The 23,366-nt window shown below is 31.9% G+C and overlaps 1 protein-coding gene across 1 annotated transcript; it reads right to left on the bottom strand.

Annotated features, from left to right (window-relative positions):
• Positions 1 to 328: 328 nt before the first annotated feature.
• LOC127710920 (uncharacterized) lies at positions 329 to 22,782 on the bottom strand. The gene is made up of 8 exons (XM_052216883.1): positions 22,711 to 22,782; positions 14,301 to 14,381; positions 11,221 to 11,369; positions 10,153 to 10,322; positions 8,181 to 8,347; positions 7,594 to 7,641; positions 3,383 to 3,562; positions 329 to 2,091 (listed from the first exon to the last, which is right to left on the bottom strand). Exons 1-8 carry the CDS (start codon positions 22,721 to 22,723, stop codon positions 1,871 to 1,873), a joined length of 1,029 nt encoding a protein of 342 aa, XP_052072843.1. The 5' UTR covers positions 22,724 to 22,782; the 3' UTR covers positions 329 to 1,870.
• Positions 22,783 to 23,366: the final 584 nt, after the last annotated feature.

Raw genomic sequence — 23,366 nt, 5'->3', positions numbered from 1 at the left:
CTTTGTTTTTATATTAAACTATACAAGTCTGTTGTCAAAGACAAAAGTATCAATCATCCAACATAATTAGTGTAAATACGTCATAAACAGTCTGAGAAACGCATGGCCTTGTGCAATGCAAAAAAAAGTAAATAGTATCGACAAATTAAAGTTCCTAGCACAGGGTCAAAGTAAACAGTATCGACCAATTAAAGTTCCTACCACAAATCCAAAGAAAACAGTATCGAATAATGGAACATGTGGAAGCTCGACACAGATCCATAGATAAGTATTTTGTTTTACATTTAAGAATGGCATTCAATTCTATGATATTCTACCAACAAACAAATTATGCAAATTGAAGTTTATTAGAAGAAAAGCAAAATCCTGAACTATACACAAAACGTTCAGTTTTAAAATACATATTATTGTGGTTGATTCTTGTAATGCATATGTCAGTGCATAGTACACTTAGTCTAATTATCAATTTGTATACTATCTGAAAAATACAATCATGTTTATTTTACTCCATGATATTAACAAATGTCATATGATTCAAGAAAACAATATTGAAAGAAGGTCACAACAATATTTATTTTTGGATATCAATACTATATATGCAAAATCTACAATTCTCCTATCTATTTCGTCTCACGTCATGCGTATTTCATTGAGTTTTTTTCCAGATCTATGTGACGTAGTAATTCCTCCTGAAAACATTACAGATGACTGTTAAGCAATAATGTATAATTGCTTATATTTTTCTGTCATGAAGTTGGTACTGTATCGCCGCCTATAGTATAGACCAATGAAATTCTATTGATGCAATATCTGTGTAGGGCTTTAATTTTACAAACAAAGTTTTGTAACAGCTGCTGACACAAAAGTTTCCACCACTTTGTAAATGATATAAATAAGAAGATATGGTATGAGTGCCAATGAGACAACTCTACATCCAAGTCACAATGTATTAAAAGTTAACAATAATAGGTCAAAGTACGGCTTTCAACACGGAGCCTTGGCTCACACCGAACATCAAGCCAAAATGACTAGTGTAAAACAATTCAAACAGGAAAACCAACGGTCTATAGATATAAGAAAATGTGGTATGAGTGCCAATGAGATAACTCTCCATCCAAGTCACAAATATAAGAAACGAGAAACGAGAAACACCTATAAACCACACCAACAAACGACAACCACTGACCATCAGGCTGAATATAGATATAATATTACTAATTATCAAAAACAACCATACATATAATTTTACACAAAACTAAAATATACATCATCAATGCATACATACGAGTTCACTGTTATTCTCTTTAGAAGTTTTGAGTTTAACCGTAAATCAACTGTCCCTATTGAAATCCAAAGACAATTGTTTACTACACAGCTGTGATTATAACTGTGTGCAGCACAAGATTTATACAAAAAAGAAGGAGGTGTGGTATAATTGCCAATAAGACAACTATCCACCAGAGTTCAAATGAAGTTGATGTAATGGTTTCAGACGTTTACCTCATAAATCAACAAATAAAGAATCAATAAATTATGTTATAAAACATAGAATTGTTATCCCTCTTATAAAAATATATGTTATCTAAAAAAGGGTTTTGCCATTAATACATCTGTAAGATTTTAATGTTTAATATTCTAACTACGTTGTTTTTCTGATTGCTGCAATATATCTGTATGCATATGTATGCAAATTGAGATGGACACTGTGAAGCATTGAGAATCAAGTACTTTGTTTTAAGGAGATTGACGAAATTTTTCAAATAATCTGTATTGAAGGATGATGTTATATTCAAGCAGTTTAATGCCAAGATTGTTCGAATTTTTCTTAGCAATATCCAGGAGGTTTCTGAACAATTTCATAAGTCTTTGTTCATGCCTTTTCTTGTTGCTGATTTCCTCTTTTCACTTCGTTAGTGCAACCTTCCTTCACTGTTGTCACCTTATTTGCCTTTGAACATTTCTGACAAATGGTGACCCAGTCGAGGATAACAATAAACCCAACAACGAGCGCAATGCACAGTGCTCCAACTAGACCCATGGTCTGTGATGACAACCTGTCGTCCGGGGCACTGGTTATTGACCTTCTGTATTCTACAAATATCAAGAGGTATAAATATCTATGTATTAAGTACAGATTAATGACCGAAGTATAAACCATTTTAAAAATAATAGCGACTTATTCAAGTTAAAATATCCTCTCTTGTATATATACTAGCCAATAAAAGAAACGATACCCAAATTTTATCAAAAATATTTATTTTCTTTTTCAACATTCCTATTTCATTGTTTTTTTTGTTTTTGTTTTATTATTCTATAGAACAATGACATAAAAGCATACAAACATAACAAAGAAAACAGATCCAATTATTTTCCTTATTGCAAGGACAGTTTGATGATGTCGTTTTCGAACCCAAAAGTTGGTTATTGACCTTCTGTATTCTACAAATATCAAGACGAATAGTAATGTTAATAACGCGTATGACCACCTCTTGCGTTGATTAAATCACTAAATCGATTCCTGCACAAACCATCACACTACCACAATTAAAGCGATAAAATTCATACACACATGCGTCTGCATAACGTTCATTTTGCATTGGCGACTGTGAACTCTCATTCTGCCATCTCTTCCACATAACTGAAATCTTGACTTTTCACTAAAGATGACGTTTTGCCACCTTACACGATTCCAATACGCACGTTGCCCAACGTAGGCATGCAGTCCAATGGCGTTGTTTTAGAATGGCTCCTACTACTAAACATCGTGGACGTAAACCAGCCTCTCTAAGGCTATTACGAACAGTTTTGGCGGATATTCTTGTATTATGCGTCCCAGGTGTTTGTCTTGCAGTCACATACAGACTTATGACTGTTTTCGAACATACAGCTAGTGGCAATAAATAATTTGTTGGTAATAAAAATTATTATGTAAATAAAATTGGGTATCGTTTCTTTTTTTGGCTAGTATATTTTTTAAGTTAATCCCGGCGAAAAACTGCACTAAGTCTTCTAGTTTATAATGAAGTTTAATAATAAGCGGATTTATTTAGATCACCACTACAAAAAGTTTACATATTCATAGGAATGCCCAAATCAAAGAAAATGCGTTCATATATTCTATATACCTTTACATTTACAGACACTTTACATAAATATTTGTATTTGGAAGATTAAGGTAATTTGGGAGAAAAATAATTTTCATTTCTCTTTTTTTTTGGGTAAATACGAAATTAAATAAATTATCGTACAAGGAAATAAATATTGATAGTACTGTAGAAAATATTTTTAACAAATACAATAACAGAAAAAAATATACATGTATTAGGAATAAAGAGGTGAATTAAAGCAAATGAATACGGATATTTCCTAAACAATATCTTACTACTAGTAGCTTTCCTTTCGACTGTAAGCACTTTTTCCAGTTTCTGAATTTTGTCTTGCAAGTTGGTTTCTGGTAATGACTTGTTACATAATTTGTAGCAATAGCTGGAAGATGCTAACTGCACAGGGATGGAACAGATATCAGCTTTGTGTGTTAACGGCTGGCATGTTGATGCTTTGACTTAACGCAAAAAGAGAGACCATGTTGAGCGATTAGTTTAATATACACAACAGTAGTTTACCAATGTTCAAATCTCATATATCAAAAAAACAGACAAATAAGGGTTACACACAAAATTTAGGGTATCGAATGAACTCCAAAAGAAACAAAATCGTGTTCGGCGAGAGGGTAAGCGCCTCCTACTATCAGTGTATCACCGCCATACAAATCCATATTCAGTCAAAATGACACAATTGGGAATGGAACATATTCGGTAAAATTAACGATTATAGACGACTTTTCTGGTATCTAAAGGTTTCGATTGAAAATAATGTAAATATTTTTAGCATCATATTGGCCATGATATCAGTGTTGAATGTATTAAAATCAATTTCGTAAACTTTGGATTTTCTTCTTTCGGAAAGGAAATATATGTTTGATCAGTGAATATAAATTGAAAGTGATAATGTGAGCATATGCATCTGTTATTTGACAGTAACGACTGACTTTGTATTGATATTATTTTTCATTTACAATATTTTTTCTTAATGGTATATTAATTGTTTCTTTATATTTGAACAATACCCAACTTACTCATGAAAAAAGTAATTATGTTCATATACATTTCATTTACTTGTAAAACATACCGGGTGCGTTGCGTTCTGCATGTTCTGTATTTTTTCTAGATTTTTATTGAACAAAAGTACTTTTCGAGTAAGTATAACATAAACATATGCCAAAGTGTTTAAATAACCGTGCAATGATCATCGAGTTTACTAATAACTCTATTGTTTGTCTTTTTTTCTTTTTAGGCATGGCGTTGTCAATATAAAAATAAGGAAATGAGGTATGATTTCCAATGAGACAATTATCCACCAAAGTTCAAATAATGTGGATGTAAGTCATTATAGGCAACCGTACGGCCTTCAACAATGAGAAAATCCCATACCGTATAGTCGGCTATAAAAGGCACCGACACGAACATTATGAAACAATTCAATTGAGAAAACTGACGGCCTAGTTTATAACAAAACTATTAACGAAAAAACAAATATGACATACATGAATCAACGACAACCACTGAATTACAGACTCCTCACTTGGAACAGGCACATCATATCCAACTAAGTCAGACATCACGTGACTTTTGTGACGTATACTAGTCGCCATTTTGTATTATATTGCCCCATATAAAATGCATAGGTGCTTCAATAAAGTTGAGTTTTCTCATGAACCTGACCCGTTTTCTAACTTTTGCAAATCAATCCTTGATATTCAAACATATTTCTATCAAACAATGTTGGTCCTAACAGTTTAATTTTTGATTAAATTCTGTCACTGGAGAATCGTAAAAACATGTACTTTTTCTCGTTATTTCTCCGTTGACTCAATGCTAAATTACCGATACCCATGTCTACTTGTAGAACAAATAAAGAAATTCCGTTAATAAAAATAAAACTTTGCAACTCGATTAAGTATATTCAAACATATATCTGGCGAAAAATACTATTTAAAACAGTTTAATTTCTGGGCAATTTCGGTCAAAAATCGATTTAAAAAAGTGAATATTTCGGGATTTTTCAAAATGGCGGATGATGTATATGGAAATGTTGCATCAAATCGAGGATTTGTATAGTAAGACTTTCCTTGATTTAATTTAATTTTCATGTAGAATCTCTGATGTTTCAGTTATTTTCTTTGGTGATATTTCGATATGATTGATTTCAAAATTTATTGATTAAAAAAATATTATTTTAAGTGTGACACGGGAAAATTTTATTTCGACAGATATCCAGGATATACTGTTACCAGAAAATAGTTAACAATAAAATTTATAATAAAATTTTTTCTCTTCTTTTTTTAAAAGTTTTTTTTCCTGTTTTCTGTATAATTTATCTTTCTTTAGAAATATATTTATACATTCCTTTTAGAACAAAAAAATATTTACGTCCCAAGAGAGAAAAAAATCCCAACAATTATTATAGATAAATATTCCATACCTTCAAAATCCCATCACTTGACGAACAGGTGAACTCTGACTTTGGATGTAATGTTACATAACAATATATTGTCAGGTAGACGTGCAAACCAAAAGCAACCAGGTGACATAAAACATCCTGTGTATACATGTATTACCAGAGTTTAAATTTTGTGATATACAAAAGTTTTCATAACTGTACAAATAAATATCTTCTCTTCCCCGTGTCAAACCAGAAGAAGTATGTATCATAATAAACTTAAAGAAAATATGAATATTATAAAAAAAAATCTTTAAAAAAATAATTTTTGCTTTAAAAGATAATCAAACTAATATTTATGTTTCTATAATTATTTTAAAGAAATATTTTGATTCAAATTTTAATTTAAATGGATTTTGTATTATTTCGTAAAAAATTAAACGAGATTTCATTGAATATGATTTTATTATTTATTTTTTTAATTCAGTATTTTAAGCAAAATCCAGGCATTCAATAAATCGATATAAAGTTAAACTTGTGTAAAAAAATTTGTTACTGTATACATTTCAACAGAGACATATAATACAATTGCTCTGATTTCAACAACATTGTATACCCGACAATATTTATCGACAGAGTTATCGGTCCTGAATAGGACTGATATAGTTGGGTATGAAAGAATGTGGCGAGCTTAAACATGTTTGCTCTCAACCCCCCCCCCCCCCCCCCCCCTCCCTCCCCCTAACTTGGGACAGTGGTGTCACAGCACAACATAAGAACAAACTATTAAAATCAGTTGAAAAAGGCTTAACTCATCAGATCGATACAAAGAACATAAACACAGACCGGTCGTGGCAGGTTTTTATCTATTCCTCATCCCTAACAACAAAAAGGACAGTAAAGTACAGATCTGAGAGTACTCGCAGTTACTGACAGCTAGTTCAAAGCCAAAAGCCGTTAGTTTTCTCGTTTGAATTGTTCTACATTTGTCATTTCGGGGCCTTTTATAGCTTACTATGCGGTATGGGCTTTGATCATTGTGGAAAGCCGTACGGTGACCTATAATTGTTAATTTCTGTGTCATTTGCTCTCTTGTGAAGAGTTGTCTCATTGGCAATCATACCAAATCTTCTTTTTTATAATAACAACTAATAAAAAAAATCATGTTTCTAAGACTAAATTATCAATCAGTACACATCCAACATCAAATGGATTTAATGTAAGGACGTCATTAACAGTCAGAGAAAAACATGACCTTGTGCAATGCAAAAATGAAGGTATTGACAGACTTTTGTACCGTTAAAGTGCAAATGTTTATAACAAAACTGTTTAGTATGATTTTAATTGACTGACAAAAAAATCAATATTCATACCAATAAAACAATATTAAGATCTAATTACAGTGTACAATTGGTAACCTTTTAGAATAAGTTTATTTAAAGGATTGATAAGTTTACCCGGATCGTATATAAATTTCCGGGTTCGGTAAACAGCATCATGTTTATTTCGACTTATGAGTTTGAATGTCCCTTTGGTATCTTTCGCCTCTCTTTCTTAGACTGTGTATTGTATCATTGTTTGCATGCTCGGTTTATTTTAATAAAACACCAGATATGTATTTAATATATACTAGGTACAATGTGCATTTGTAATCAAAGTCCTACTTCATTTTATTCATCTAAAACACTACTATGACATATTTTGTTTTTATTAAAGGTGTGCTAGTGGACGACTTCAAACTAGAATCTATGATAAACATGATAAACGTTATGATTTTAGCTTTCTGAACGTCAAATTACTATTTATGCGACTGCTGCAAATAACTTGGTGCTTGTCGGTTTATATCTGATGAAGGACCTAACAAAACTTATGTGGAAACATACCAAAAGTTTCGTTTTTCATGTTAACGTTTTTAAATGAACGCTAAAGAAAGAAATGATGTGTGTCTTTTTTCTAGACTGCCTTCAATATCAGAAGCTAAGTGATGTAAGAAAGGCTGGAGATGCCTGATTTCCTGTAAATCCCTACGGAGTGCCTTAATTATTTTAATACCATAGCACAAGATTGAATCTTAATATTGATACTTGTACATACATTTGACAAAAAACCCCAACGTGTCTGCTCTGTATCCTTCTGTGAACACTAAAAAAAGAATGATGTAAAAGTCTCACTTACTGGAATCTTTGAATTGATACATGTGGTAGTTTTAAAAAACAAAGTTGTATTCTCTCGTCCTTTTAACCTTGTTAAAATAGTTATTGTATAAAAGGAAACCCAAACTAAATAAAAACAACTCATAGATCACAAGCATGAAATATTATTTTAAAGGTGACTATTAATTTTTCATAAACGGTCAAATACAATAGTAACTTATTTTTCTAGGAAAGAACTTAAAAAATACAATTTACTAGACGATATCCTGAACATAAACAGGAAAATTGCCTCACATTATTATGTGTTTGCGGATGTAAACATGGTAATTAACATGAACCTTCCGGAATAAAGTCTTAATATCAAATGTGCAACTTGAGCTTAAACATTACATTTTATCGAACGAGTTGATAATATCAAATATGAAAATTTTATAATTTCCAATTCAAGTTTGAACTTTATAATGTTTTAATAAGATGTGTAAACTGTCACGTGTTTTGTTTAAATATGTAACTAATTTATGTACATACTATCCATCATAGTCTTATATATGTTGGTTGGACTGTATAGTATCGTTAGTGTATTGAGTGGTTCGTAAAACATGTTACAGGAACCTCCTTCTGCAACTAGCAACCAACCGGCATCATTTTGACATCCTCCAAATGATTTGTTCACAAAGAAGCGCCTGCGCTTATGACTTAAATAAAACCAAATGATAAATTAGATATATTAAATAATAAATGTAAATATACATTATTTATACATCTATTAAAACCCATATCATATCCCAAAACCTTTAAGAAACCAGGATGTGATAACTGTAGCAAGTTCCTATCAATATTGTTTACATGAAACAAACATGTATCGTGTGCTTTATTGTTTGTTTATTATCTCAATGGGAGTTTTATCAGATTTCCTTATTGATATACAAAATGTCACATAACATTTGGTCACTATGTTACAACCCTTGATGAAGCCGACGTAGAACGACATTACTCGACTTTCAAGAAAAATATATTTTAAACAACATTTCGAAAAAGCATAGATAGCTTCAAATCCCCCTGACGGAAGAAAAAAACATTTGCCATGGTACTGTGTCATGCGTCCAAGACCATTCAGGCAAACCACCATTGTAATAAAGATTTCGTTATCCTTAGTCGAGTTATGCATTTTCTCGTCGGCTCCAGATAGGATATGTACTTGTTATGCATTTTGATGGAATACGTTGCAGATCAGCTATTTTCGTCGGAAAGTATGATTATTTTATTTAGCATGCAGTCATGTTGAGACCATTATATACAATCAAATATGTGACATACGAAAACAAATGATCTGCAATGTATTCCATCTACATGTCACAATACATCATGAATCTGGTTCAATCCCAGGTGGAACCGACGAGTTAAGGCATTACTCGACTAAAGATAATTATATTCTTTTATCACAGCTAGACGAGTGGATTGGACATAGAGTTGTTCCCATGAAATGATACATTTTAGAAGCATGTATTGAAATTCCGTTAAGGGAAAGCAAATATTTACTTTTGCAAATTTCCAGGTTGAATATTGTATAACGTATCAATATATATTCATATTTCAAATCTGCCTTTTACTGATGTCCTAAAATCAAATTATGTGTAAAATCTCATTGAAAGGTATCAATCGTCTTCAAAGCGGTAAAGTATTATCCAAATAACAATAATAATAATAATAATTATAATTATATATTATATATGGTTGAGCCATCTCTTTTTTTCTTTGGTTATAACGATCAGGTGATTCAAAGGTTATTCTATGTACCTGAAACCTTGTATCTATTTTAAGTATATGGACGTTGTGTTTCTATTTATACATATATATTGACGGTCAATATTAATCTTGCAAAATACAAAAAAAAAACTCACAGAGTGAACATGGTGAACTTTGAAGTCTATTTCTTGAATTCACTCGTTACATATGTAATATATAAATTAAAAACTTTCGCCCAATCAATACATTATATATGGACCTGTCAGATTATATTGACATTCATGCAGAGTTCGTCATTGGTCAGTTTAATCTGAACAGGTCAATATATAACGTATATGCAACGTCAAAATTCCATAATTGATTAAAATCATTTAACAAATTCAACAAATTAAAGTTAGTATTAACGCCTTTTCTAGGACTACATGACTGTATTGTTCTGATTTTTAATATTTTATTGTCATTGCTACAAGAAAGATAATGAATTTTTGGCATGCGCATACGATTTAGTCTGGGGCTTCTGGGTGTTTTGATTTTATCAAAACAATTTTATAAAAAAAGAAATTGGTTGTTTGTTTGTATGCATGTGCAATGAATTTTATGGTAAATGTATGCAATGACAGTTGTGTATTCACTTTTTTATGTTACATTTCTCAAGTATTAACAAGTTTCATGTATATCAAAATGTTATTTGATAAGTATCATGCTCAATAATAACATTGTTTCTCTATCCCCTATATGTTGAATCTCTACTTACCCTTCAATTGAAAAATGATAACCGCTGACACCAGGACTGGCAGTCTTCAGATCGATATAGGAACTGTTCAGCAGCCCATATTGACTGAACCAGTTTTTCTTATCTGTCCCAGAACCATTGAAATGTAAAAAAGCTTGCTCCAGACCATCTCTATATATAACTACCTTTACCTGTCGGTGTTGATTAAGAAAATTGTATATACTGTTTAATTATTCGAAAGTAAAATAGTCAAAGTTTCAAACTGATAATACAAATGTTACTCTAGATAAATGTATATCTAAATGTTAAGTACGTGTCCAAGTGAAAATATAAATAATGTATGCGAAGGATTTTAAATGATACTATATATTTTTTTACAATGTATGTTTTGTTTTTGCTTTGTTTTGCTATTGTGCTCTGCTGATAACTTTAGTTGATTTCCTTTGGTTCGGAAAGATATCAAGATTTGTCCATCCTCAAAAAGTCATATTGTCCTCAGCCATAAGAATTTTCTTGGACGAACAAGTCTTCATGTTTCCATCAGACAAGGGAAATAAATGCATATCGTCGTAATTAAGTTCTTCTGAGGAAATATATGTAAAGTGCATTAAAGCAATAAGAGATGTCGTGACAAAGTTCATTTTTACTGAAAGGTGCAAATAGAGATGATATGAAAAACTTCGAATACTTGAGTCCTATAAATGAAATATAAGGAAAGCTTTCATTTACAAATATAAATAATAATAAAACAACGCATACTTCAACTGACATTTGTCTATACTGGTTATTAGAAGACTTATAAACATTTTGAAGAAAATTTCAGAAACAACAAAATGCATGTTCCCATTCTTATCATTGATTAGTTTTTTTATAGAACATAAAATGACTCAATATTCAAATGTTCATTTCAATAAATACTTGATTTTGTGCATTTACTTTTTTGGGGGTTTTTGCTCTTGAATGAAATAGATTGTCAAAATAGATAATTCTGTATGTTTTTTCTTTTGCTATCAATAAAGTGTTGCAATTAATGAAATACGAGAAGGCGTAAATAAATGTCGTGTATTACATTCAAATCAGTATTGTTACCTGTTCGATGTCAATATCCTTCCAGTAATTAATGATATCGGACTTGAAATGCTTTCCATTTGAGATATTGACAATTTGTGCATCATTGTCATTAATATTGTAGGTTATCCCATCGTCCATAAACATATCATATACATTGTTATTTTTCTCTTGAAACAAAACAAAAAAGTAATTTTATGTACGGTGATGCTCAAATAATGATATAAGAAGTAATACGAAGCTAATTGTTTAACCATATAGTCAAAGCGAGTTACAATTTGAACATTGTGCTTTATTGTGCTCCGAAATCTCTGAGTATAAACGACTGTAGGAATCCAAATCTACAGCTTTAAGATAACAAAGCTATATTTCTTATAATGTCTTTTTTATATAAAGGTTGCATTTCTGTAAATTTTAACAATGCAATTTCCAATAGGAATTCCTTTCACGGCTAAAACTGTACCACTTTTACTATGAAGTTTTGAAAAAAATTATATCCTAGAATGGAAAGTTCGTATGCACTACTATTTTTTTCAAAGGTCAAAATATAGGGCTGTGCGGCATATTTTCAACGTTTATATGCCCCGAACTTCTAAGAGTTTAAACTTACATTAAAATTCTATACTACCCCCTACCTTGATTTAAGGATTTCCACAGATTTCAATTTTATCGCTATGAATATGTATATTTACTGGTAACATTCCCAAGTTATGTCTCTACGAGATGAAACATAGAGACATCCGGGAACCAGTACGTAAACAAAATTAATTATCTATGAATATTATATATATCCTCAAAAGAGGCGTGGTTTGAGAAAAAGTTACAAAGTTACAAATTGCAACCTATACTGACATGTATTCCAATAGAAAACTCTCTAAAAACACTTTTTCTCACAACAATACTTATTTATCAGAATTATAGCCTTAAAGAAATCACTGCATATGCCCTAAGTTTTCTTTTACAGTACTAGTACATGTTATACCCCCACCCCTGTATCAATGTTTTAAAGAATTTGAAAATAAGACTTTAATTATTGCCAGCTTACCCTATGTGCATGTTTTCTGACATAAAATGTCTAGAACCTGTTTGAAATTATTTTGTTAACAAATTGAAAGCATTTCAGAACACTATAAATGTAATTTTGGCAGCTAATCATTCCAACATTCAAGATTATATACATTATCCAATCCTGCCTCTGTCTCCAGTCCACATCTTACTGTATGCCTATTTGTCAATGAAAGTTCACAATTACTGCCTCAAATGGTCAGTTTAAAAATCTTGTCACAACAGTATCATCTCCTCCCATATATCTAACATTATTTAGCTAATATATGAACTAGAAGTGTTTAAACAAAGCCATATTTGCAAAAGTTGTATGTATGAAGATACCAGTCTAATGTATGAATTCACTAAAAGTTTTATAGAAATGACTGCTAACATCTCATTTTTGCATAACTTCCAAGCACAGTTATTGGTTTCTATACAAAAGACCTTTAAAATAATAAAGTCATAGCATTTACAAGTTAAATTATTTGTTTTATGACCAAAGGGATAGGCATTTTTCTCTGTTTTTTGCCTCCTAGGCCTCAAGTTTCCTAAATTATTCTGCTGTGTCTAGCAAAACGGAATATTTAGTGCATATTTAGGATAGAACACACTATTGTAAGTTTTATTGAGGTATTTTTGTATTTCTACCTTGTATTTTTTTATGCCGCGGTCACAAAAAAGCACATTTAGGTGTTACGGCTTACTTTTGGGTTATCAACAGGAAACAAAAACACCCCACCAATAATATTCAGGAAGGATCTATGAGTTTCAATGACTGCGAGAAGTAAATATAAGCACTTCTAAACAATTTGAATTACTAATATGCATATATTATGAATTTATTTTGCATTCAGGGCTTTAAGTAAACTATGCATACTGTAAACTGTGAATTTATGCTGAGTCATCATAGTTAAGGCCAAGGATTTTCTCAATCTTCATGAACTATTTATAAAACTCCATATTTGAGTTAATTTTTATTGAAATCTCTGAGATAAACCATATTTGTTAAATTCTGTATGTTCTCTTTTTTTGCCCAATATAGGTTGCATTTTCTACATAAGAAAATGCCTGTACCAAGTCAGGAATATGACAGTTGTTGTCCATTTGTTTGATGTGTTTGTGTTTTTTATTTGCCATAAGTGACTTTTCGTTTTGAATTTTCCTCGGAGTTCAGTATTTTTGTGATTTAACTTTTTTCTGTAAATATCAACAATGGAATTTCCCATAGGAACTCCTTTCACGGCTAAAACATTACCACTTTTACTACATGTATGCAGTTTTGAAAAAAAAAATATATCCTAAAATGGAAAGTTCATATGCACTACTATTTTTTCAAAGGTCAAAATATAGGGCTGTGCGGCATATGTTAACGTTTATATGCCCCGAACTTCTAAGAGTTTAAACTTACATTAAAATTCTATACTACCCCCTACCTTGATTTAAGGATTTCCACAGATTTCTATTTTATCGCTATGAATATGTATATTTACTGGTAACATTCCCAAGTTATGTCTCTACGATATGAAACATAGAGATCATATCCGGGGACCAGTACGTAACCAAAATTAATTATCTATGAATATTATATATCTCCCCAAAAGAGGCGTGGTTTGAGAAACAGCTGTATTTACAAAGTGCAACCTAAAAAAGTGTTTAACAGTGTTATGAAAAAGAACGACTGCCATCGACCTTACATAAGTTTACTGTCACCATCATGAATCGGTCGACAGATACAATGTGTCTGTATCGTAACTCACTAGCGACATTCTTTTGACACCAAAAACAAAGTCTGATCCATTCTTTTATACTGAGGGTGTCCAATTCCTAATTGTTATATTTTGAAGTATGCACATCAGGACACGCTTTCTCAGTTGACGTACATGGTTTCAATCCTTTTATAGTGCATTCGATTGCTGCTCTGGAAACTTTTAACTTATAAGGTTTTGGTTGTTCTTTAAGGTCGCATGTGTGTTTGTTGATTATTAAGAGAAAAAAAAGTGTCATACCCACGGAAATTAGTACTTTTATTAACTTTTATAAAATTTCAAAGTTACCTTTTGCATCAATTTTGAATACAAGTTTCCAATCTGTTGAATCTGTTTTCATTAGACTACCAGCCAACAACCACAAGAGTCCTGTAATTCAATACTTGTATATACACTGTTAATTCTTTATTTAATAAATGATAGGCTTTCTATTCATGCTGGACCTTTATATTGCAAATTAAAAGATAATCTTAAAAACGCATGTTCTAATTTTCTTTCATCTTTCAGCGGTGATGATTATCGCATGAAATATTGGTTATGCATTTTATTTCTATATAAATGAGAGGACAATAGCTGAAGAAGATGTGTTTATTCCCTGGTGTATGTTATTTTTGTAAAATGGCGTATGTAAAAAGTTGTATATACTAGACTAGGGAATAGAACTATGGTCGCTATAGGTCCTCTTCTGACCGGCAGTAAAACCCTTGCCAAAGTGGGGCGTCCTGTTGGCTGTGCGGGATGTACAAGTGTGCATCAACTTCCAGTTAGAATGGGGACTTCAAATGTGATGCCTCGTGTAGAAAGAGTGCCACGCTCTCTGCACGTTAAGAACCCTTGCAAAAACTCTTTGAGGGATCAGTGGGTGGCCTATATTGCAAGATCAAATTTCTGCCCCTATCCAACATACCCTCATTTTTTAGTGACTGTCTAAATTTCCCTGACCTTCTGCCTCTATTAAATGACTTACCTGTTGTATTTATTGTCAATTTGCCTTTATCCTGGACCAACAATCAATCAATCATCAAGACAATCTTGTATCATTTGTTAAGTAGACACTTATTATTTATCTATTAGGTCTTGGTACATTTCGATGAACTTTTTGAGAGAAAAAAACGAGACTTTTTTTACAAAACTCTGGCTCATTAATGTTTTGCTAAAACACCGATGGGGGTTTAAAAAGTCTGAGTAGCAGCAGCAAACTCTTGAATATCGTATGAGTTGAGAAATGTATACTCCATACGCGTGTGAAGTTGGTCCTAAGGTTGGGAAAATTTATAATTTCATAATTGAAATCATCTCGTTTGTAAATTGTTGTTACATCAGATTTATAACTTAATCAAGACAATATCTGAATTGAAAACAGAAGTTGGTTATAAGGAGCAGAGAACATATCTTATTATGTTGATTGCTTGTTTGTTGTTTGTCAATGTTCAGTGACAAATATGCAATGGATATTCAGGAGAAGAACAATTAATAATAAGTTCAATATGTAAGTTCTTAATGAATTTAACGTGACAAAGGACGGAAATTTCTACTGCCGCTAGAATATTAGGGAATATTGTATGTTGGAGACAAAAGGGGACAGAAATGTCCACTCTGCAGACCCGTAAAAGAGATCTTAAATGTAAAGTACAGGCAGAGAGCCTCTCTCTCTCTCTCTCTCTCTCTCTCTCTCTCTCTCTCTCTCTCTCTCTCTCTTTCTCTCTCTCTCCACAAGGCTTTTTTCTCAAAAGCCTCCATTTGGTAGGAGTAAGTACTGTTTAAGCCTTTTAAATGCTCTGATTTCAAATAAGGTATGAAAAAAAAATCATTAACGATACTAGGCTTATATTTGTGTACGCCAGACGAGCGTTTTTCATACGAACTCTTCATCCGTGACGCTCGAATAAAATAGTTATAAGGCCAAATAAAGGACGTCCCTATTATTAATCATAGTAACTTGAAAGCCCATTATACAACAAATATGAAAAATCAATATCAAAACTAACAGCATAATGAGATATATTTTCTAGTAATTTGGAGCAATCCGCTTAATTTTGTAATGAATGAATAAATGATGACAGAGTTTGGAAAATCAAAATATATCAAAGCTTAACTATCGACTTTTAAAGTTTTACTATCTTCTTTCAAGCAAATAATTGTACAATTCTAATCGAAAATTTTGACAAGTTATTGCTAAAATAAAAGAGGTGGAAAATACCAGAGGACATCCAATCTATATATTTTTGTTATCAATTTGAGGGAAAATTAAATGTAATATGACTAAAATGAGCTGTGTAGTAAACATCAATGAAAAGGCAGTCGAACCACATCTAGAGGGCAGCATACTGTCATCAACAATAGACAGGTGTCTATGCAATATATCAACGTCTGAACCTTGCCGAGTCTAAAGGTTAAAAAGAAATAAACAGAAACAAACAAAGATCTGTTATCAACATGACATTCTCCAAATAAAACATAACATTGATAAATGACTAGAATTTAGATAACAACTGCAAATGTTTCTGACTGTGGTACACCATATAAATATTTGGCGGGGTTAAACTAGAGTTACTTAACTTCATAAATCCTCGGCTATGTTTACTTGAACAGAAGACTAACAAAATAACATAAAGAAAATACAATAAAATCAGTACAGGAAAGAACTAACTTTGAAATAATGGTATTATTATAAAAGGTGAAACAGAATGATAAACAATACTTTTTATAAAAATTCATCGCAGTTATCGAAACAAAGCTCAGTGTATCAAACCTAATTTTGTTATTTTTTTATAAGAACACTGATACACTTTTTACAATACTGTTATTATCATAAGAGTTTTCACTAATAATAATTCATATATAATTGGTTAACGATGGTACAATCATAAGTCAGAAAACAGAACCAAGTGTATACAAACATTTTCTGGATGCAGATATACAACAATATGAAAGAGTTTCTTGTGAAATGAATGGAGCCAATACATAGCGGAAATCTTGTGTTGTTCAGCAGCAGAGAGGAAGCAAAAAGATTTGCATTATGTTATCATTCAAAGAGACGGGGTTGTATTGTACCAAACTGAGTTTCGTAATTTCACATAATTTTCTTGGCTTTTCAAATTGTCTTTGAGATTTGTATATATATAACTTTCCATCACCTTTCGAAGCCTATTCAAAACTGAATGGGGCATATCAAAATGATCTACGTTAGCAAGTATCGGGTCAAACTGTTTTTCCTCCTTAACACAGGAGATGTGGAGATAGGAAGAGACCAAATGACGTGTATGTAAGCAACAATTCGTCACCGTAATGCCTTGTTAGACCTCGTTATGGAAAGGACTGACTCGGAAACTATAATACTAGTAGTTAATCAAATAAAAAAAGTAATTCGTAGAAGAAATTTGAGACATCAGGGCCAAAATTAGTTGTGTTGAGTGGAATATGTACAAATCTTCCATAAGGAAGATGATTCCCTTCGAAAATTCAGGAAATTGTATGAGTGCCCATAACTAGAGAACAAAAATTCATAGGTACTGTATCAGTTCTCATCACTGCAGTTTAGACCATGATAAAGGTAAAAAAAAATAGAGGTCATTTTAACTTTTCTAAGTTAGAAACTTGTTATGAGATTAACTAAGCAACTGTAATAGTTAAAGAAAAAGTAAATAGTTGAATTGCTTTTGGAAATCAAGTTTGTTATAAATTGAAAGAAAAGCTACGACCACTGCATAAGGGAGATAAGTTGTCATACCCGGAAACTCTTAGTCGTAGGAACCGGAAATCTTATTTTTGAGTTCCTTAACATGTGACATTGATTAGGTTATAAGGTCAAAGTTAAGGTTCCACGTTTAGACCATTTTTATGAGTTTGTCAGAAACCGTTAGAGTAAAATAATAAGTTAATAGTGAAAAATTTTTGTTGACATTAAACCAACGCTATAATAACATAAACGGTACCTATTTTTCTGCACCAGATGCGCATTTCGACAATCAATGTCTCTTCAGTGATGCTCGAGTCCAAAATATTCGAAAATCCAAAGCTTATTTAAAATATGAAGAGCTATAAACCAAAAAGAACCAAAAAGTATAGCCAAAGCTGGGCAAGGAATCAGAGCTTTGCATGAGGGAGATACATTCCTTAATTTTAAATCATTTCCAAAATTTTGTAACAGCAAATTTTAATAATACAAAATCCGTATTTTCATGTAACCGTCATTATGTTTTGAAGGAAAAAGCTACTACATATATAATCCCATCTATTGTTTCAGTGACCATAACTCGGAATATATTAGTAGTGTGGTCTTTGTATCTTAACCCTTTGACTCCATGCAATCTTAATGAAGATGAAAAAGTTAAAGGAAAAATAACCTCTTTTGAACCACAAGTACCATTTCTCTTCAAAAATGTTTTTACACAAAATGTATAACATTTCACACTAATGAATTAATAAATATTTCTTGTATATAATGCATGTTGGGAGATATATTTTCTTGTTTTTTTTTTATGCATGGTAAAGCTCACTGGTTTTGTTTAATCTATGCAAAATAGCTCTATAGACATGATAGAAAGATTCCATTTAATGTATTTTACACCTTTATGACTTAAATAGCATACAATACTTCAAAAAAAGTATTGAATATATATATATATATATATATATATATATATATATATTACAACTCTAAATTCTACTGACGAGGAAAGGTAACATTAGGCCACCGAAAGCTGAATTATTAGTTCAGTCTAGGTGGCCGAGTGATCAAGTGCGATGGACACAGTGCAGGCGGTGTTGTCTCGATATCACAATATCAAGAGTTCAAGTCCCGACGAGGGAAGAACAAAAATTTGGTTCCGCAAATTTGCAGATTTAACATTATTGTGCTGATATTTAGAGTAGTTATGATATATATATATATACATACAAGTCTAAATTGAAAACAACGTTCAAACCTATGATTGCGTTGGATAAAAACAGCAATTTTTATACGTGTGCATGCAAAACAAATTTCTTGTTAGAGGGGTCTAAATACAGCACAAACAACATTTTCCAAAAGACCAAAAAGGTGAAAAAGTATATTTTAACAAACGCATTTGACTAACAAATGTTCTTAAACCCTGCTGACTGCCATTGGCGATTGCCAAATAAACGGATCCCCGATGTAATAACATGGATCTTAATTATAAATTTAACACTAAACAGAAAACAATAAACTTGCGGAAAAGATGGTATACCGCAAACAAAAGGTGCAAAGGTTTTCGTACACCATATCCGGATTTCGACAATTTATGTCTCTTCAGTGATGTTAGGAATCGAAACGGTATTTGGAAAGCCATACAATTTACCTCAATTTAGGATAGACTCTTGAATTTTGAGGAGTCAAAATAGGATGAACGGATCATATAACCCCGAAGGCAAATATAATACAAGCCAAAACGAAAAAATATAAACAAGTCTAAATTGAAAACAACGTTCAAACCTATGATTGCGTTGGATAAAAACCGCAATTTTTATACGTGTGCATGCAAAACAAATTTCTTGTTAGAGGGGTCTAAATACAGCACAAATAACATTTTCCAAAAGACATAAAAAGTGAAAAAGCATATTTTAACAAAACGCATTTGACTAGCAGGTCGAACAACAAATGTTCTTAAACCCTGCTGACTGCCATTGGCGATTGCCAAATAAACGGATCACATATGTAATAAATGGATCTTAATTATAAATTTTAACACTAAACAGAAAACAATAACTTTGCGGAAAAGATGGTATACCGAAAACAAAAGGTGCAAAAATTATTGTACACCATATCCGGATTTCGACAATTAATGTCTTTTCAGTGATATATATAAAAACAAGTCTAAAATGAAAACAACATTCAAACCTATGATTGCGTTAGATAAAAACTGCAAATTTTATACGTGTGCATGCAACACAAATTTCTTGGTAGAGGGGTCTAAATACAGCACAAACAACATTTTCCAAAAGACCAAAAAAGTGAAAAAGTATATTTTAACAAAACGCATTTGACTAGCAGGTCGAACAACCGATGTCCTTAAACCCTGCTGACTGCCATGGCGATTGCCAAAAAAACGGATCACCAGATGTAACAAAATGGATCTTAATTATTAATTAAATACCAAACAGGAAACAATAAACTTATATAAAGTATACGTCTAAAAAAGAGACATAAGCAAAACCAAAAAAAAAAAAAAAAATAAAACAATATGAAACAAAAAATACAAAATTCATTATATATTTCGGATAACAAATATCCTTCATCAGCATGAGCAGCCTGTGTAAAATGGCGTCACTAGCTATGATAATGTTCACCAATATTGACCATTATACAAATCAAACACCAAACATCGTTTGTAGAAAAGATATAGTTTCAATTCAATTATCTCGTTTGTATCTTACTGCTGACTTTGTATATCTTTATTTCACTACCACTAGGTTGGTGCAAATATTTGAGAAGTGACACTCTCCGATTGTTTCACAACCTATTCACCAGAGTGCTAAAGTTTTATAACTACATGAAAAAACTAATGATTTATAGTTCAAGTTTACAACTCTCTATGCAAAATTGACGTAGTAAATAGTGAATTTACTGGCAACGCCCTTTTTTTACATTAATAATCTACATTATGATATCGTATCTCACGACGGGTAGATATGTACTGAAATCAATATTATAATATCACAATCGCTTTGAATTGTCTTTGTTGTAGTATCACAATTTTATTGCCAAATGATCAAATCCGTCGGAGGATTTCTAAATGGTAAGATTCCTTTTTCAGCTGATTAACCTAAGTGTGAAAATGATGTTTATATGTTGTACCACATTAAAACTTATATCTCAAGATTTTAATATGAAACCAGTTCATCGAAATTTCTGATGCTTTTTCGCATACCCAACGATCAAATGGACCTGAATTTACATTATTGTTTACTATGAAACATATTACATTTTTCTCATATTGACAAAGGAACTATTTTGTTATCCTTTTATTATAATCCATTATAATAACACTCGTAGAACGCTCATATTTAAAAGGAAGAATGTAATTCTGATAGTTTGAAGAACCGCCATCCCTATGTTTAAAACGAGGCATTACTAGCTATAACAAATAACAATATTACTGTCGTTTCTCGCGTAAAAATAAGAGATACAAAGGCTGGTTATTAGGATTGTTGGACGAAAAAAGATAGGCAACACAATGCCCGAAAGAAAATATTTTACAAGACTCACATAATTCACTTCACAGTGAACTAACTTTTGCGCAACAGAAACTCCACCAAACGTGGAAAACTCATGATCTTCGTAATGATAAGCAGTTCTACTAGTGGCACCCGTCATATGATGAACATTTTATCGGTTGAATGGTCAACATTTCGTTTTAAAACACAAACAAAGCGAAACAAAATGCAAAATATATCTGTAATTGAATGAAACATATAGGTATACCATAAAATTGAGAATGGAAATGGGGAATGTGTCAAAGAGACAACAACCCGACCATAGAGCAGACAACAGCCGAAGGCCACCAATGGGTCTTCAATGCAGCGAGAAACTCCCGCACCCGGAGGCGTCCTTCAGCTGGCCCCTAAACAAATATGTATACTAGTTCAGTGATAATGGACGTCATACTAAACTCCAAATTATACACAAGAAACTAAAGTTAAAAATGATACAAGACTAACAAAGGCCAGAGACTCCTGACTTGGGACAGGCGCAAAAATGCGGCGGGGTTAAACATGTTTTTTGAGATCTCAACCCTCCCCCTATACCTCTAGCCAATGTAGAAAAAACAAACGTACAACAGTACGCACAGTAAAACTCAGTTTAAGAGAAGTCCGAGTCCGATGTCACAAAAATAAAGAAGAAGATACCAAGGTGGCAAGTAAAAACTATCAGCAAAAGACAAAACACAACATATCACCAAATGAAAAACAAAAAGAAGTTTTGGAATGAATAAAATGTGTACAAGACATAATTGGAATAGATTAAGATTGATTAATTTTTTTATCGCCTCGGTGACATAAGATATTTAACGTATATTTATCATTGTTATCGTAATTCAAAATGGTCGGCATGTATATGTAATGAACAATATCCAAGGTAATAATTATTGCTGAGTTTCTAAACATGACTTGTATTATGAAAATAAGATGATGTGGTGTGATTGCCAATGAGATAACTCACCATCAGAGACTAAATGACATAGAAGTTTATAACTATAGAATGTTTAGGTCTCTGTACGGCCTACAACAATGAGCAAAACCCATACCACATAGTCAGCTTTAAAAGGCCCCAAAATGAAAAATTAAAAAAAACAATTCAAACGAGAACATTAACGGCTTGATTTATGTACAAAACAATGAACGAAAAACAAATATGATATACAGCAACAAACGACAACCACTGCATTACAGGCTCCTGACTTGGGGCAAGCACATACAGAATGTAGCGGGGTTAAATTAGTTTGTTGGCGCAAATCCCTCCCCCTAGCATAGGACAGTGGTGTAACAGTACAACATTAGAACAAACTATAAAAATCAGTTTAAAAGGGCTTTACTTATCAGATCGATACAAAAAAGAAAAACATCTCACAAAAACACTGGACGTGGCAGGGTATTTATACATCCCTGCATCAAGAAAGACAATAACAAAATGCCGTTTATCAAAATAGAAATGTTTTGAAAGAAACAAACAACTTACCTATTAGAGGCATATCAAAATGAATATTGTATCTACTGAAATACCACTCGGAAAAATGTAGGGCATGCAATTATATCATTTGTTACATATATTGACGAAATGGTATGCAATGATTATTGATTGAACAAGTAAAAACTAATAGAACTCATGATATAATTATCTTTAATTTCACGCTTCATATTTAATTCATGGCTATATTTACAGGAATTACATATCATAAAATCAATCATATCAAATGTTTTTTTTATTTCCGTTTATGATTTTTAACATAATATTAATTGCAATGAATGATCCCAAAAGATTAAACATAAAAGTATTTTCTGACAAAATACTCGGTCGAGAAATGACGCTGAATCAGTTGGCGTCTTTGTTAGATTGATGTGTATGTTTGTTTGAATTTTTTAGTTTGTTGAGTTTTATGTCTGTTATGTAAGTTTACACAGTTTTGGCTGGTGGATCCCAATTAATGTCAAATTAACCTAGTATGTCTGTTTGGGTTGCTCACCCAATTTAGTCAATATAACGGAACTATAAACAACTGTCATACAAGTGGGAGATTTAACTAGCTATACGACAAGGTTTAACCCACCATTTTCTTTGGAAAATGCCACAACCAATATAAATAAGAAGAAGTGGTATTAGTGCCAATGAGACAA

This window comes from Mytilus californianus, unplaced genomic scaffold, assembly GCF_021869535.1.
Source record: "Mytilus californianus isolate M0D057914Y unplaced genomic scaffold, xbMytCali1.0.p SCAF_8, whole genome shotgun sequence".
Taxonomy (NCBI): Eukaryota; Metazoa; Mollusca; class Bivalvia; order Mytilida; family Mytilidae; genus Mytilus; species Mytilus californianus.
Note: the sequence above shows the minus strand (reverse complement) of the source record. Positions and strands in the feature narration are given on the sequence as shown.